This window comes from Acanthopagrus latus, chromosome 1, assembly GCF_904848185.1.
Source record: "Acanthopagrus latus isolate v.2019 chromosome 1, fAcaLat1.1, whole genome shotgun sequence".
Classification (NCBI taxonomy): domain Eukaryota; kingdom Metazoa; phylum Chordata; class Actinopteri; order Spariformes; family Sparidae; genus Acanthopagrus; species Acanthopagrus latus.
This window is the reverse complement of record NC_051039.1, coordinates 4,739,325-4,755,413: the sequence shown is the minus strand read 5'-3', so window position 1 is coordinate 4,755,413 and position 16,089 is coordinate 4,739,325. Positions and strand designations below refer to the sequence as shown.

At 41.6% G+C, this 16,089-nt stretch overlaps 3 protein-coding genes across 5 annotated transcripts; 1 reads left to right on the top strand and 2 right to left on the bottom strand.

The window, feature by feature from the left end:
• Positions 1–712: 712 nt before the first annotated feature.
• LOC119025623 (P2Y purinoceptor 4-like) lies at positions 713–1,552 on the bottom strand. The gene has a single exon (XM_037109399.1). It carries the CDS (start codon positions 1,550–1,552, stop codon positions 713–715), a length of 840 nt encoding a protein of 279 aa, XP_036965294.1.
• A 3,824-nt stretch (positions 1,553–5,376) lies between these two features.
• On the top strand, positions 5,377–8,131 carry LOC119029247 (G-protein coupled receptor 4). Of its 2 annotated transcripts, XM_037115963.1 has the most exons (3): positions 5,377–5,702; positions 6,028–6,431; positions 7,074–8,131. In XM_037115963.1, the coding sequence occupies exons 2-3, from the start codon at positions 6,051–6,053 to the stop codon at positions 7,602–7,604; spliced, it is 912 nt and encodes a 303-aa protein (XP_036971858.1). In that variant the 5' UTR covers positions 5,377–5,702; positions 6,028–6,050; the 3' UTR covers positions 7,605–8,131. The 2 variants fall into 2 exon arrangements, with proteins under 2 accessions (XP_036971858.1, XP_036971850.1); XM_037115955.1 differs by having other exon boundaries at positions 5,377–6,431.
• A 145-nt stretch (positions 8,132–8,276) lies between these two features.
• Positions 8,277–11,339, bottom strand: LOC119029261. 2 transcript variants are annotated; one of them, XM_037115981.1, is made up of 3 exons: positions 11,056–11,339; positions 9,858–10,128; positions 8,277–9,193 (listed from the first exon to the last, which is right to left on the bottom strand). In XM_037115981.1, the coding sequence occupies exons 1-3, from the start codon at positions 11,082–11,084 to the stop codon at positions 8,522–8,524; spliced, it is 972 nt and encodes a 323-aa protein (XP_036971876.1). In that variant the 5' UTR covers positions 11,085–11,339; the 3' UTR covers positions 8,277–8,521. The 2 variants fall into 2 exon arrangements, with proteins under 2 accessions (XP_036971876.1, XP_036971868.1); XM_037115973.1 differs by having other exon boundaries at positions 11,117–11,339.
• Between the last annotated feature and the right edge of the window lie 4,750 nt (positions 11,340–16,089).

Sequence of the window (16,089 nt, the reverse complement as noted above, 5' to 3'; positions counted from 1 at the left end):
CGTACAAGAACTGCAAGACAAACAGTAACTACCACTTCATTGTTGCGTCATCAAACTCTATATAAAGTAACAACAATATCCAATATAACATTAAATGTTGAAGTGTTGTTATCCCACAATCCAGGTTACAGCAGCCTCATTACAGAAATGTCCTAAATCAGAAAACCGAATCTTGAGGTTGAGGATGATATTGACTGATTATTGGTATTACAAAAATATGTTTCCAAAGTTTTATAAGTGGAATAGACTCTGTCCTTTATTCAAAATAACTGTTAAAACACGGAAGCATCACTGTTGTTAGGTCTGAAGATTGAACGGTGAAATATTACGATTGAAACTGAAAGGCTACTATGTCTTGCCACTTGTCAGCCATCTTGGCAATGTCCCCGGCACGTAGAGATTTTCCAGTCAAATCTGATTTTTAAAAAAATGCTTAAATAGTTTGGTGACTGCAGCTACACCAAATTGGGTCAAACCTTTCCAAATTTCATGATGCTTGACTACTTTAATAATGCCCCAGGAAACTTGTGGATAGTTTGGATGTCTTAACGTAAGATATAGGACACAGGACGCAGCCATGAGTTAAGGAAACTGCTTCTGGAATAGGAGAGTAGGAGTCGTACTATCTTTGAAACTACAGTTCAGACAGCAGTACAGGACAAGTAGTAAGGAAATGTTTCCGTCATGAGGCCCCAGGTCTTCCCTCGCTGCTCTAAACTGTTGCCCCAGCTTTTTCCTCGGCGGTGGAGCCACAGTGACATCTCATCCTGGACAGCCGTTTGGTTCGGACCAGATAACTCAGAGGCTGGAGGACACTGCCCATGGAGAGGATCATGTAGGTGACACTGGTGAGGACTGAGAAGGGACTAAAAAATCTCGGACCGAACTCCCTCAGCAGGTACTCGGTGAATGAAGGGAGGTAGTGGAAGTTGACTAGCACGAACGCTGTCATCACTATCTTGAACGCTCGCTTTTTCATCGGATGGACCTCCTTCCTGTTTGGCCCCGACTGGCGGAGGGACTTGAGAATCAGGATGTTGCAGGTTGATATGATGACTATGATGCAGAACAGGAGCGTCATTATCACGTTCCACTTGTATCTTGCATTGACCTTCACCAGACCGCAAGAGGCAGCAGTTACGGCGGTCACCACCGAGCACAACGACAGTCGCAGTTTGGGATCCTTGAGCCGAAGGAAGACCAGAGGGTGGCAGACGCCCACGTAGCTGTCCAGCGCCAACATGCAGAGCAACATCGGCCCCCCTGCTTGGTTCAAACCCCAAGCCACAAAGTTACCAGCCTCTGCCGTGATTTTGCACACGAAACGGATGTACTCAACGGGGAGTGAGAGGCAGAACAGCATGTCGAAGAGCGCCAGGTTGAGCGTGAAGATCTCTGAGGTGGAGCAGATGCCGGGTTTACCCAGCAGGAGGCGTATGACCAGGGCGTTGGCCGGTAGCCCGAGCGGTGGCACTATGACCACGGTGGGCAGGAAGTACCAGACAAGATCACCGAGCATATCTATTGTGTTGTTCCTCCCGAAGCCTTCCATCACTGTGGCTGAGCTGACGTCGAGTTGCCGTGTATGTCGTCCAAGATGAATATCTATCGAAAGAAAAAGGGATTCTTTGACAGGTTTCTGACAATTCACATGACGCATCCTTCACATCCCAAAATTTTAATCCAGCTGTTTTGTCTGCTGCCGCGGATGGAAAATGTTTCCACGGACATGACACTTTAGTTTGCATATCACTTTTACTTCATGCCAGGTGGTCTTTTGCACAGTCTGTCTAGCTTGTAAACATGATGCAAATTCACTCTGATGGCACTCATTTACATCTTTATTGTTATCATAGTTATGGGAAAGTTTCTGATGTCAATGTGTGTGGTTTTTTTTTCATAATATCTGATGTGTCCAGCTTCTCATTGGCTCAGGTAACACAATCTTGTGTGAGCTGCCCAATGAAACCACAGTTTACTTTTGCCTTTACAGGGTGGATGCACCCATCTGTCAATATAAAACGTCAATCAAAACGTTTCAGTCGTAGTCTTAAGGAAGAACTAAAAGTCTCTTCAACAATTTACATTACTTGATATTTTCACATGTTGCACTGAGTATTAGAGTCCTTAACTATGTTAATTAATGGGTAATAAGGCGCCTGTAAGTCCCTGTAAGATGCTTCTTATATTGCACCTTGTTATTAAGACCAAGTGTTGATAACATCATAAACAGACTCATTGTTATATTATGTGACACTTCAGCGCACAAACTTCTAGACTGTTGAATAATGTAAATAAAAGCCTCCTGAGGTCCTTTTAAACGTTCATAAAAGCGTTAAAGTTTAGAGTTTGAATGACTTATCGTGTCATTGTTAAACCTTTACTTATTTAGCCTTATTTATTATGTTATTTAGATCAATACATACTAATCATTTCTTAGCAGTGAACTATGTTTTTTGCAGCTAATGTATCTAAAGTGAGAGCACTGCCTTATAAAGTCCATCATTATGCACCAAGTTACATTTCATTTGAGTTTATTTTTAGGGGCTTTTTTCCTGTATTAGATAGTACAGCTGAAAATACAGAGAGAAAAGACAAATTATTAACCTGAATAAGCCACTGATGCCTGTCAATGCAAAAAGCATCATTAACTATTAATAAGTGTACAGTTAACTGCTAAAAAATGCATTATAAAGTGTGAATTTACCTCAATAAAGCAACAAAAAAGCTTAGTAAAGGTCAAAATTGACATAATTTAAACTCTGCTGCTATTTTTAAGAGCTATAACAGATTAATGATGCTTTGATAATGTAGTTCTGTGAACAAGTTTCTTATAAGTTTTATAATCCAGGAATATATGTGTATATGACATTATTATTTACACGTTTACAGTTGTGAAGTATCTTATTTTGGGTGATAAGAGCCTCATTAACTATTAACTAACTCCGATTGTAATTTAAATGTATCAGTACAAGTATGTAAAACTAAAACATCTCAAAGGAAAAGAAAACATCATATATTTATTACTGACATGACATGGGAAATTATTTTGTAGTAGCTGTCTTGTATTTGATCTTTAGTGAATGAAATAGCTTATTTATAGTTTCATTAAATGATAAGCTGACGAACAGGAGGCATTCACACTGGAATCAGAATGATGTTGTGTTATTACAATAATTATCAGTACGTTACCAACTACATCAAGAGATTTAGACAGAATATTTATACAAATAAATAAACTCAAATAAATGTAAATGTTACTGCGATTTAGATTAGGATTTTATCCCCCAAAATAGGATATTTGTCCGGGAAAATATTGACACGGTAATATGACATTAAGAATCACTTTACCTTTTAGAAATCAGTGTCGTGCACCGGGATTCAGCAGGAGATCCGTCCCATGTGGAGGAACACAGTCAACCTCCTGACCGAGACCAGGCTATTCATGGTGATGCAGTACATTTGAATAACCACAGCCAAAAAAGATGTTGACACAACTGCTTCTATTTTGAATGTATCTGTGGATGCATGTAAATGTGTTCTCTGTTTCATTGTGCGCTAAAAGTAAACATTGGGTAAAGGACAGGATCGTCTGCATATAGGAAGTGAAATTCTGGAAGAGGGTATGTAATGTTTCACATATAGCAGCGTCATCATGGATCCCACCGTTCTTCTTGAAACGACCCGCACAACTTCTGCCTCTGACTGATCGACTGACTTCACCCAAGGCCAGTGGACCAGTGGACAGGCAACAATCATGCTAACACCAACAATGACTGTTTTCAACACAGAAAATAGATTAATTATGAGTCAAGACATTCAGTGTTGGCTTTAGAATTGTTGATTTATTACTGGCTGGATTACAAAGTTGCTCAGAGGGATTTGATCACACTGGAGCCCTCGTTGGCACCAAATGCGCCACATGCAGGTAAAGGCTGCAATCAGCTGTCTTGTCTATGTGAAAGGGAAGTGTAATATTACTTCATGTCAAAAAAGCCACCACTGGGGAAGGCGTAAACATGTGACATGATGTGAAGCACGAAGAGGTCATGAACATTGTCCAGTTGCTCATCTTGACGTCCACGGATGAAGTGATGGACTGACTGCTGTGATCAGCTGTTTCCTGGTTTGTGGGTCACACAACAGTGCGCGTCATCGACACCTCCACCCATCTCACGCAATTGGCGGGACATCAACGATTTGCATTCACATAGCAATGAAGGTGGCAAAAAGTGTACCCTCTGAGGCGTGAAACTGGTGGACAGAAACAGATCCCAATATACCGCCTTCTGTCTAAATTCACGGATCTAGCCGCAAAATGGACAGCCAAATTGGCAGCTTGCTGTCCAGAATAAAAACGGATACTGTAAAAGTATTCAACCAAAAAACAGACAAAATCTTCCGTGTAACACCTGGTACATCTTTATTACTGCTAAAAGTAACATAGAAGAATATGGAAGGAATGCATGTGAGCTGCTTCATCATTTAGGACTGAACTTTGAACAACCTCTTGTGAGATGTGAATGTGCACAACCCTGTTCCCTGAGCAATCCAACATTGAGCAACACTGAGCAACATCAGCAGCAATTTATCTGATTACATGTGACTTCCTCCAGAGCCACAAAATACTTTTTTACTCCTTTTTAGACGTTTGCATCAGAGCTCCCACAAGACAAGTTGTAAAATTGGTGCTGTTACCGTTAATGCTTCAAAAACACTGGCTCTTATATTTCAATTTTACGTTACATTTTGCAGCCCGAACTAGTCTCTGTATGTCTAGTAAACACCCACATCAAGGGCTTGATTCCTTAATAGTTATAAAATATATAGTATTAATATTTTCAGCTCTGCAGGAACGGCTCCCAGTGTTGACTCCCAGCACTGGTTGCGTAATGAAACATTTTATGAAACAGCATTATTGATGTGCGTGGGTGTTTGTCGTGACTTTGCAAGCCTGTTTTCCCAACAGGGTTTTCTTCTTTTTTTTCTCAGCACAGTCTGGACACATTAGTAACAGCTTGCATTAGATTTCTCATTTCTGCTCACCTTGCATCACCTGTTTACTCAACGGCGTACAGTTGCATCAGTGAGAACTAATGTTCAGCTGCAGTGCTGCTGTAGATAAAAAAAAAAAAATTACCCTTAGGAGCAGAGCTGGGATCAGATTACTGTTTTACACCCAAACGTGAATAAATGAGAAAAATGAGAAAGGCATCCACAGGCAGGAAGCTTAGGGAAACTATACCGCTGATTTCATAATAACGCATCCACTGGGAACTCCGGCCACACAAAAGGACGATTTTAAATGACGGTACACAGCAACACCACTTTATTCAGGCAGGTTGTTGAACAATCAGAGAGCCCTGAAGGCAAAAGCAAGTCACACATGACTCAAAGCCTAGAAATTATGGCTAGAAAGCCATTAATAATCACCCCTGCAGTGTGTCTAACTCAACCTCAGCACACCCCTCTGTACGTGTCCAAACCATCCAATCACCGAAGACGTCATGACGGCCTAATCGCTGATTGGGTCGACACGACAATAAGCAGAGGCAGCGTTGTTCTTCGGATAGGTCCAATCCCACCGTGGCATCATGCAGAGTGTGTTTATAAGAAGCTGGGTCCAGTGATCTGGTGCTACATGCAGGAAAGTTCTGCAGTAAGTGAAGAACAGGACCGCGGGACACTTTGACCTTTTAAAGGTAAGATGGACTGATGTGATGTCTGGTTCCACTCTACAGGCCTTTTGAAGTGAACTGCTTTTCTACTGGTGTAATGTTACTTACTCAGGTATCCAGTTACCCGCTGGAAGAAAAAAAGCTTGCATGGTGGGCTGCCAGTCCTGCTTTCTATAGTTTTTGAGTTACGTTACTTCCTCCATTTGTTAACCTCCACTGAGTGACTGAATGACGGGAGGTGGATTTGATTTAAAGAGATCTGATTTTGAGCTTCTTCTCAGTATTGTGGAGGGACTCAACTCCTGTTTATTCAAACTAACACTTTACTCTCCTTTCTTTCTCTTTGCAGCATCACAGGACTTCTTCCCCACGATGTTCAACACCACCCCGAATCCCACCATCGACCTCTCCATGAACTTTACCACCCCCGCCGGCCCACATGGAACTCCACCGTGGTACCAGTTCCCCGTGTGTGCCGTGGCCCCTTACGGCTTCATTTTCTACTTCGGGGTCAAGGTGTTCAACCTGGCAGTGGGCACGCCGTGTAACATCCTGGTCATCTGGCAGATCGCCGCCAGGAAAAGCGATTCATCCACCTCTGACATCTTCATCTTCAACCTGGCCATCCTGGATGCCTACTTCTGCCTCATGACGCCCATCGAGATGACGAACCGGCTTCTGCTGGATGACAGTCAGATCTGGTACTCTCAGAGGTTCGCGTATGGGATCAAAGACGTAGCTCCACTCTTTCTGGTCAGTCTAATACTCTACATCAGAAACGTGAGATATGAAATGATAGTGATGATGAAATAAGTCTCTCAATCCTACATTTAGAGTATATGAACTGCTGTATTTGATATTAACGACGTATGAACCTACAACTTAGTGGAAATGACAGTAAAACAGGCCTTTCTCAACCTGTTGCTTGTAATAATACACAGTTTGGTGAAGTGTAATACATATGGCTGGGCTCTAATGTGTATAAATGATTTCAGACGCTGCATTTAATTCAATGCAGAGTAAGAGACGCTGAGAAATACAACTTCAAGCTTCCTTAATTCCAATTTTCTTCTCATTTTTGTTAATTTTTATTTTAGAAATGACATTTCTGTCTTTAAATTTAGAAAACGACTCCACTGAGGTTGAGTATTTAAAAAATGTGAGCCATGAATGCAGAACACTTTCTCAAAAGTACACATGGAAGTCAATTATTAATAAGTCTGGCAGGTCACCGTCTGGAGAATCTAAATCACTGGAGAGCTTTTGAAAAGTTCTAGTCCTGTAATTTTGATTCAACAGTCTGCAGACACAAACAGATGTTCGTACTTCTAAAGCCATCAAAGTGCATCTAAGTATACTGTAATGTGATGTTCCCTCCCTGATCTGATGTTCCAGGTGTGTATCTGCCTGGACCGCTACATGGCAGTGGTCCACCCAGTGCTCTTCACTGGTATTCGAGACAATAAGATCCGGATTGGCATTTCCGTGGTGGTCTGGGGCCTCATCCTGGCTTACGGCCTCACCAAGTGCATCCTGGGAGTCATGAGCGTCAACGAGGTCTTCAGCGGTGTCATCCTCTTTTCCTTTGCGGTAATGATCTTCTGCAACATCTCCATCATCTGGGTCCTCCGGCGTTCCGTGGTGGGAAAGGAGGAGATGCACCCGGTGAAGAAGAAGGCCTTCAAGATGGTGCTGATCATCCTGGCCATCATCGTGGCCAACTACCTGCCGCCGGTGGCTCTCATGCCCTTCGTGTCATACTACTCGTTCATTGTGTTCCGCTGCCAGATCAGCATCAGCGTGTTCTCCATCATGGATCTGAGCTGCAGCATCGAGCCCCTCCTCTACATCACCAAGATGGAGCGTGTGGAGGGCATGTGCTGCGGACGCAGCTTCTCCAAGAACCCACAAGATGTCAAGGTGTGATCATGGACTGCCTTCAATCATACATTAACTAGTTAGGTTAGGTTTTGTTAAGTTTCTTTCCATCTCAAAAAATGTTTTCATAAATTATACTGTGATTGTATTGTGATTTGAACCAAGGTACATTATTCCTTTAAGAGGTGGGTTAATTCTCCACATGTTCTTACTAGAAACCCTTCTCGTTAACACTTAAACATCTTTTTGTCCGTTTTAATGACAGCCTGGGGCAGAAGCTGGTTTACGGAGCACTGATTAAGCACTAAGCCGGTCATTAATTTAGCCTCGCAATCAGGAATGCACTGTGGGACCAATTAGCAACAGCGTAATGAGCGGGCATGGACATTATGTAAGTGGTTAACAAACTAAATACATAACACACTGTAATTAATAATGGAGCACACATAAGTAGTGTAAAGACTGCACAATGATGTAAGTAACAAGTCGCCTAATCAGAGTTGTTTGGGAGAAATTCAATATATATATAATAATGATATAAATTAAACTCTCAGACTGATAAAAAGTGATAACAATTAAAAAAAAACTTCTTGTGGTTTAAATGATGCAAATGATGTGGTTTGCTCTTTTTTCAGAGTGGATATGCAGCATTTTTCATTTCTAAATAACAATGTGTGCATAAAAATGTCCATGTATGATGAACGACCACTGACAAAGACAAACATATAAAAATCTTTATTCTGATCAAAACATAATAAATGGAATGTTTCCTAGTTGTGTCATTTTACAGTACGTGTGTCTAAAACATGAAGTGCTGAATTATTTGTTTTTGAATTTCATACTTTGATTTTAAATACTTACGTTTTTAATTAAGGTGCTACAATTATTTTAGACACTTCTTAAGGCAAAGGTGAGAGGAATTTGCGCTTGGCAGGCACGTAGGAATGACACCACAGGTAACAGCATCATGTCTGAGTCATTTTTATCTGTAATTCCTTCAGACTTTCCAGGCTGGCTTCAGGTCCATCTTCTGAGCTCACATATCCAGGATAAGTGGGGTAAAACTGGGGAGCTGATGGCTTAATGGCGTCACCTCCGGTCTCTGATGATGGAGGTAGAAACAGAGGTATCAACTTTGCGTGAGCGTAGTCGATCTCAAAACCCTCAAAAATAAGCCCCGTCCCCCAGGAACCCAGCCCCTCCTCAAGAAGCCTCGACACCTCCCAGGCTGCGAGCACCAGCTGCTCATAGTCCCCTTTTTCTAGTCTGAATATATCAGAGGTCAAAGGTCGACGTGGGACCAGCACAGTAAAGCCAGGGGAGTTGGGAAATGGAGTGAGAAACGCCACGTGATACTTGTCTTCCCACACCCGCCACTGCTGCTCCTCCCCACGGACGATGCGTGAAAACAACCCGGAGTCAGCCGGATCGTCCCCAAGGAAAGTCAGATCGGGCGGAGCGTCAGGTGACGGGAGCTTGGCTCTGATCTTGGTCTGGATCTCAGTCAGGCCGGAGTCACTCCACCTGGGAGCAGTCCTGGAGGTGCAGTAACCTGGGTCATGGGCGTTGTGCTCCTCATCTCCTGCCAGGTGAGGGCGCCACTCTGCGTCCAGACCATGTAGAGGGAGGACTAGGATCTGAAATATATGTATATTTAGGTACTCAGACTCTGATTTGACTGGCTTTGAATTGAATCGCTCCTGTGTTCACCTCAATCAAAGCTTTTTTATTTGCTGTTTTACATGCCTGTGGGTGGCTGACTGGCTTAGTTGTGGTTCAGAGCGTTTCACTAAATGTTTTTTAGTACCTTACAGAGTCACGTTCAGTCACACGCTAAATTTACTGTGGTTGTTCTGTGAGAGGCAACACTGCTGCAGCGAAACCGGATGAATTTGAAGGAAGGCGATTCATAATGGACTGTGTATGGTGTCACTGTACTCCCTTGCTTTTTAATTCCTTCAGCAAATGATTAAAAAAATAATAATAATAATAATAATAATTTTTCTAGTTATCTGTTTGCAATTTCCTACTATATTTGAAAGAACAAAGCCTTTAGTGACAGACATTGTTTTTATTTTGACAGATGCTTTATCAAAACCTCATGGGAGATGTAGTTTTTGATACTAATATGCATTCCTATGTGTCTAAGATGGCAGCTGCAGATACAAGTACTTACTAGTAAAATAACTGTTTGCAATACGAGGGGAAAACTCATAGTCAAACACTTGCAACACACTCTTCATGCAGAGGTGGTACTGCACAGCCAAGCACTCTATCCACTTGTCAAAACAAACACCTCACCTGGGCAGGTCTGTCTCTGTGGGGTCTGCTGACCAGCGCACACCTCCGCACTGCCAGCCTGTCACACAGCAGCTGTGAGACGGCTCTCGCCCCCAACAGCCAGGATAAAAACTGCTGCTTCTCCAGGTGGAAGATGCTGCCGCCCGGCCTCCCAGGGGGGCTGCTCTCCAGGATGACAGAGCCTGGGGTCCAGGGCCGGGGGTGAAGGTAGGCCACCAGTCCCTCCGACTCCCAGATGACATGACGGGGAAGAGTGGACATCCTGTTGAGTCTGAAGGCAAATATACAGCAGATTAGATACACAATTAGGGGATACCATTATGTTACATCCCTATGATCTATATGAACTACATGAGACTGTGAACACATTCAGATACAAAACATGTCATTGACTAACTGTCTGTGGTTAATATGACAAATATTTACAACAAATATTTCTGTGCTTATGCACTATTTACTTACAAATTCAAGACAGGGATACTTTTAGTGTGATATTTACTTTTGTAGAGGATCTCAGTACTTCTGTCACCAACTATAATAAATACACAACTGTTTCACAAGACAGTTTTGTTCCTATATGACAATGGAAAAGATAATTAGATGATGGCGATAATTTATAAAAAAAAATGTTTAGCAATATTAATGTAGTTATTTCAATGTTTGAGCTGATTTGTTGTTCCCCAAAAGAGACAACTAGCTGCACACATTAGAAGTAGCGTTAGCTAAATTAGCTTGTCTCAAAGACATAAGTAGCAGCTTTCTCTGGGATTTATCACGTCCAGCCACAAATGTCGTGTCCATGTTGTGTATAGTTATACATCAGCTGCTTTAAGTTCAGTTAAATCTGTCAAACTACAACCCAGATTACTATGACTGGCTATCACAAGAGTTAACTTAAGTTAGCTAGCTAGCATAACTTTGTTTACCAATTTCGACTTCAACCAGAGGTCACATTACAGCGACACGGGGGCTAATAAGTAAGTGACATGTATGCCGATTGTACCTTCATATCGAAGTCAATCAGAAAAGCCACTGTGATTGAGTAAATATAACTTTAAGCGTTAGAAAAATAGCTCCCTTCTATAAAACATCATTTTTTTTTAATGGAGTTTGGCTGAAAAGTGTGTCCCCTCGAAAAACCGCCGGGGTGCAGTCGGTATTTTAACGTTAACAATTCAGATAAATCGATCTGACCTACCTTCTAATAATGAAGCTTGCAAACAGCATAAAATAACTTAGGAAGTGGGACTGAAACCGACCTTTTTCCTACTTCTCTCTGCTCGAAGTAAGAAGTGGCGTAATAAGCAGAAACAGCTATAAAAATAAAAAGAGCGCTTCCGCGGCGCCACATGTGTCAGAGCTGAGCAGAGAAGCGAAACTGGGACATTTCTAAACCATCAGTGTGATCACAGAAGTCACTCATGAACATTAATATCGGACTCATGTCAGTTTTCCTGAGTTTCTTCTTCTTTTGCCTTTTCTTGCCGTTTGAAAGGTGAAATACTGCCACCTAGTGGCCTGGAAGGTAACAATAGAAAACCCACTGACAGGAAAAACACAACATTTTCTCATCTAAACTAGTTTTAGTTTTATTTACATGACTATTATTGAATGTCCAAAAAAAAAAATGTGATAGACTCAGTAGCACATGTTCAGCAAATTCTGACTGATCCCTGTGTGCACAGTTCAGCTGGATTATTATTATTGACCTATTTTATTAAGTGGTTGATTAAAAGAACCACTTAATTTGGTCTCAGCACAAAATGTATTACACTACACTACTCAAAATGAGTATGTTAGGATATTTCAGTGTGCACATTTCATTTGACTTTTTATTGCATATCCATCCATGCACATGGGTATATGCACCCACATACTCATATCCCTAATTAACTTTGAGTTCTGCATAATGATGATAATAGATCTAAGTCAGTCTAACATCTCTGACTGCCCAGATGAACTTAAACATGTCGACTACGACTTCTCATTTTTACTAAACATCTGACAGTCCAATAAAAATAAAATAAAATTCTGTTAACCCTACAGTAACATGTTTTGTTGATCAAAAGCAGTATGTGTGTGTCTCAGAGTCTATTGATTACATTTCCTTCTGGACCAAATAAAGTTTGTGCTTTTACTTCTGCTGACTCAAAACAGATGAGAACATTTAACATGTGGCTCTATAGAATCAGTGAAAAAGTCTGATACACTCAAGCGTATTACATTCAATAGCCTTGTATTTATCTTGGCTATGTAATCATTACAACAGTAAAAATAAAATAATAATAATAATAATAATAATAATAATAATAATAATAATAATAATAATAATAATAATAAGAACACACACATTTCAGCCATTGAATGCCTTCATCAGGACAGGACGTGACTCCAGATCTTGATCCTTGTGACTCGTACTAAAACTCTACATTTGTCTCTGCTCAGACGTTTCTAATTTCTGCATATCTTAAACATTAAAATGCAACAGATTTGAGTTAATAACGAGTTTTACAGGAGAATAATTAAAGTCAAACACTGCATGTTTCATTAAATCAATGATTTAAAATGTCAGCATAAGATGGATTCAGTGGATTTCAATTTATTCTCCATCATTACAGTAAAAACTTCAACGTTAGCTTCTTTTTTCTGAAAACATGAACCCAGGAAGTTTTTTTGTTTGTTTGTTTAACACCAGGATGAAATGAATGTCGATGAAGATCTCCTGTGTGTCCAACTCCTGTCGTATTTTGTATGGACGGCAGATCTGACACACTGAAAAAAGCTCAAGTCATCTTGGCTCCGACTCGACACTCGGTCGTCATGACCTGTGTCAACACAGCTGGTCGCCATGTGACCTGTGAACACACACCTCCAACAGTGTGCCCTGACAGCCTGACATCAGGTTCTGACATCTCCAGCGTCAGGATATTTTGGGGCCAGGCCTTCGACCGAGTGTTTTTACCTCTCCGACAAGAAACATCTCTAACGGAGACATCCACTAGAGGCTGTGCTTCAGGAGCCTCTTGATCCTCTTAGTATCAGATATTAGTCACTCAATGTGTGTCCTGTTTCTAACACAGTCCAGACCTTTGTTTGCTGAAGTGACAGCAGGGGACGCTGTTGAGCTGCTAAGCAAAGAGGAATTTTAAAAAAAAAAAAAAAGGTAAGAAAAAACTGGTAGATTCAGAAGGTTCAGAGACAACTTTAACACAATATCCTTTAAAAGAACAACAAAAAAAACCCTGTGACTCATGACATGTTGTCTGTCTGAGTGTCTGTTGCAGCGGAGCGTGAATTCCTCTTATCTCTACCTTGTTCTCAGAAGTAAGATGGTTTCCTCTTTCTGCAGAATGTCAACACAAAGACACCTCCGCCCACTTCTCAGTTACTACGAAATGACTCACTACACACACACACACACACACACACACACACACACACACACAACTCAACATTTACCTAGACAGAAATCTAACCTCAGTTGTAAAGAAACAAGTGAAATCTTTTTGAGGAAGTGAGGAGCAGACAGATGTCCGTCCTCAATTTTCGTTCTAAATGTCTGACACCTCACACTGCTCCTCGCAGAGTTTGACATATCGCACACATTCGTACCATTATGTGTGCAAAACGGCGAGCGGGTTTTCACTGCACTCCTGAACCTCTGCATTGGTGGTCAATAAAAGGAAGAAGAAGAAAAAAGGGAACACTGTGCTCTGAGGCAACACAGACAGGGTACACTTTGTCTCTGATAATGCAAACAAGGACAAAACGCAGGCAGTTTGTCAAAAACTGTCTCAAGCGCCTGTTATTGTCTCTCCCTCAGAGAAGCTCAGCTGTATATATCCTGTATTACAAGTTATGAGGATACATGTGCTGTACGGTCATTTTATTCCATAATGTATGATCAGAATAAGTGTTAACTCCTTCGGTTTTCATGTGGTCTCACATGAAAGACAGTGGAGCATGGTGAACAGGCGGTCGTCCCACTTTCTGGTAGTAAATCTGTCTTCCTAATCTGCAGCCCGTGACCTCAGTAATGAGCTCAGCTGCTCGGAGATCCTCTGTGGAGCGAATCTGCTGAAGACCAGCGCGATGATTCACTCAGCCGGAGTGGGCTGAGGGTCACGCTGGGTGAAAATCTAGGAGAGGAGTACAGAAATACCTCAACGAGATGCCTCAGAAGTGCTCCAGCTTTTGGGCTCGGTTTTTAACTAGATTGTGGTGTGAAGAATCTACTAATTACAGGGCGTTTTCTCCATCACACACAAAAAAACTACTTAGTTACAGCAATTTAAATGCCTTCAGATGGTTATTTTATGATTACTGCCTCGCAGTTTTTTAGGTTAACTGATGCAGGGCGGAGGTGTAAAGGAGGCTCACTGACACAGGATGTGTCACAACAAACTCTTGTGCCATAATCCAGCCAAGATGTCTGAAGAATGACTCTTAACCACAAAACCGTTTGATTGGTCAACTACGAGAGGAAGAAGGATTCTTTGATAGGAGTGAAACTGAAAGATCGCTCCTGGGGTCATGAAAGAGTTAAAAATGGAGGAACTGGTCCTTTTTCTTTCTCTGTTCAACTGAATGAATTTCACTACCATCCATTAACCTCGTTTAGGGAACGTCTGAGGCCTTCAGCCATGTGTAGTTTATGAGCATGTCTGGCTCTACTGGGTCATGCTGACAAATGGCAGGAGCTGTTGCAAAGTCTCATGTGGTCGAACCTGCTGATGTGGCAGTCGCTCCTGTAACCCTTCACCTGTTCTCCCTCCACATGCAACATAGAGTATTAGGGAGCTTCCTCACATGGTGTCTGTACTCGCTGGGGAAAAAACATACAGCAAATCACTGTTTCCTCCAGAGTTTTACTGATGTCATGAGGGGGAAAACGTCTGAATCATCCCTGAGATCATCGTCGGTGTCCAAACTTCCAAACAGAAGTCAAATTGTATTCTCCTCCGTGGAATATGAGTCGACTTTTAGTAAATACAAGGAGCTCAGCAGCGTCACTATCCATATATTTAGCCAAGATAGACTGTAAAAGGTGCTTGTTTTACCTTTCAGCACATGAAACATTGTGTCTTGTTTGTGTATTTCCACTTTCTGATTTCTTTGTATTGCAAATTAACACATTAGGATTGCAAATTCATATAGCTGCTGCCATGATGCCCACAACTCTGTGCGGCTGAACTTCCAGACACCGCAGTGCTTTTAGCTAAATGCTAACGTTGTACACCCAGCTCAGTCGCAAGAATACAGTGTTAGAGGCTTAGGTTTTCATGCAGACCAGGGATATGTCCAATATTTCCCAAAGTACAACATCCACATCTCTACAGTGTCATGTAATGTTCACATCAGATGATTAAGAGCTGACCTTGATTACTAGACAGGATTTTAAGCACAGCACAACATCAAAAACCTGAACATAAAGAAACGTAGAAACACATAGACATCGGCAGCATTTATTCTGGTAACTGGATTGGTACATTATGCTAACTTGCTACTTAGCATGAAAGACAAAGGAGGCTACAGCTGAGGCTGATCATAATACCATTAGTGTCAGTCATAAACCCACGGAAGCTTTACAATCTTGACCTGCTGATGGTGGGAGAGGTCCAGATCCACGGACGGCACCAAGTCTTGAAATTTTACCTCCACCATGGAGGTCGTGTTTTCACCTGTATCTTTATTAGTTATTTAGATTTCTATGAGACTTGGATGGAGGCTGGATCTCAGCCCAGAATAGACCCAATAAACTTTTGGTGTGGATCCGGATAAAGAGACAGACCTAATCTATATTTAGGACTAATGCAATAATCAGGTGTATCTAGGTGGTTATCTATGAGTGAGTACAATTTGATGCAGATCCCAGATCCGGTGGGCATAAATTATGGTTAAGCAGTTAAGGGTGTTGCTAACCTTGCTAATACCATTCAGGAGTTATCGGCTAAAATGTAAAGTTGGCTGCAATACAACCATGTTCTGGTTGCAAGTGAAAGGACATCTTAAATGTTAAAGGCAAATTTATTCATTGATTTATTGGTTTTATTCAATGTAAGAGGCGTCATTCAGCACTAGAGATGACAGTAGTTATTGTAAACTGGTGAACAGAACAACCACTCTATATTCTGTTTGTCAGTGAAAATCGGTCGAAATGAACAACAGTGTTAAATGTATGAAGGTTGTGGACTTCCCTGTGTTACAGTGTTGAGTAATGTCAAGGTTATGT

Bases quoted from the DNA above. Each gene is read 5' to 3' on its own strand.
- LOC119025623 (XM_037109399.1), bottom strand. From the start codon at position 1,552: ATGGAAGGCTTCGGGAGGAACAACACAATAGATATGCTCGGTGATCTT.
- LOC119029247 (XM_037115955.1), top strand. From the start codon at position 5,907: ATGACGGGAGGTGGATTTGATTTAAAGAGATCTGATTTTGAGCTTCTT. The intron at 6,432-7,073 runs GTCAGTCTAATA...CTGATGTTCCAG, and splicing joins ACGTAGCTCCACTCTTTCTG to GTGTGTATCTGCCTGGACCG.
- LOC119029261 (XM_037115973.1), bottom strand. From the start codon at position 11,208: ATGTGGCGCCGCGGAAGCGCTCTTTTTATTTTTATAGCTGTTTCTGCT. The intron at 10,129-11,116 runs GTCGGTTTCAGT...ATTTGCCTTCAG, and splicing joins CAGAGAGAAGTAGGAAAAAG to ACTCAACAGGATGTCCACTC. The intron at 9,194-9,857 runs GTGAGGTGTTTG...CATATATTTCAG, and splicing joins ACAGAGACAGACCTGCCCAG to ATCCTAGTCCTCCCTCTACA.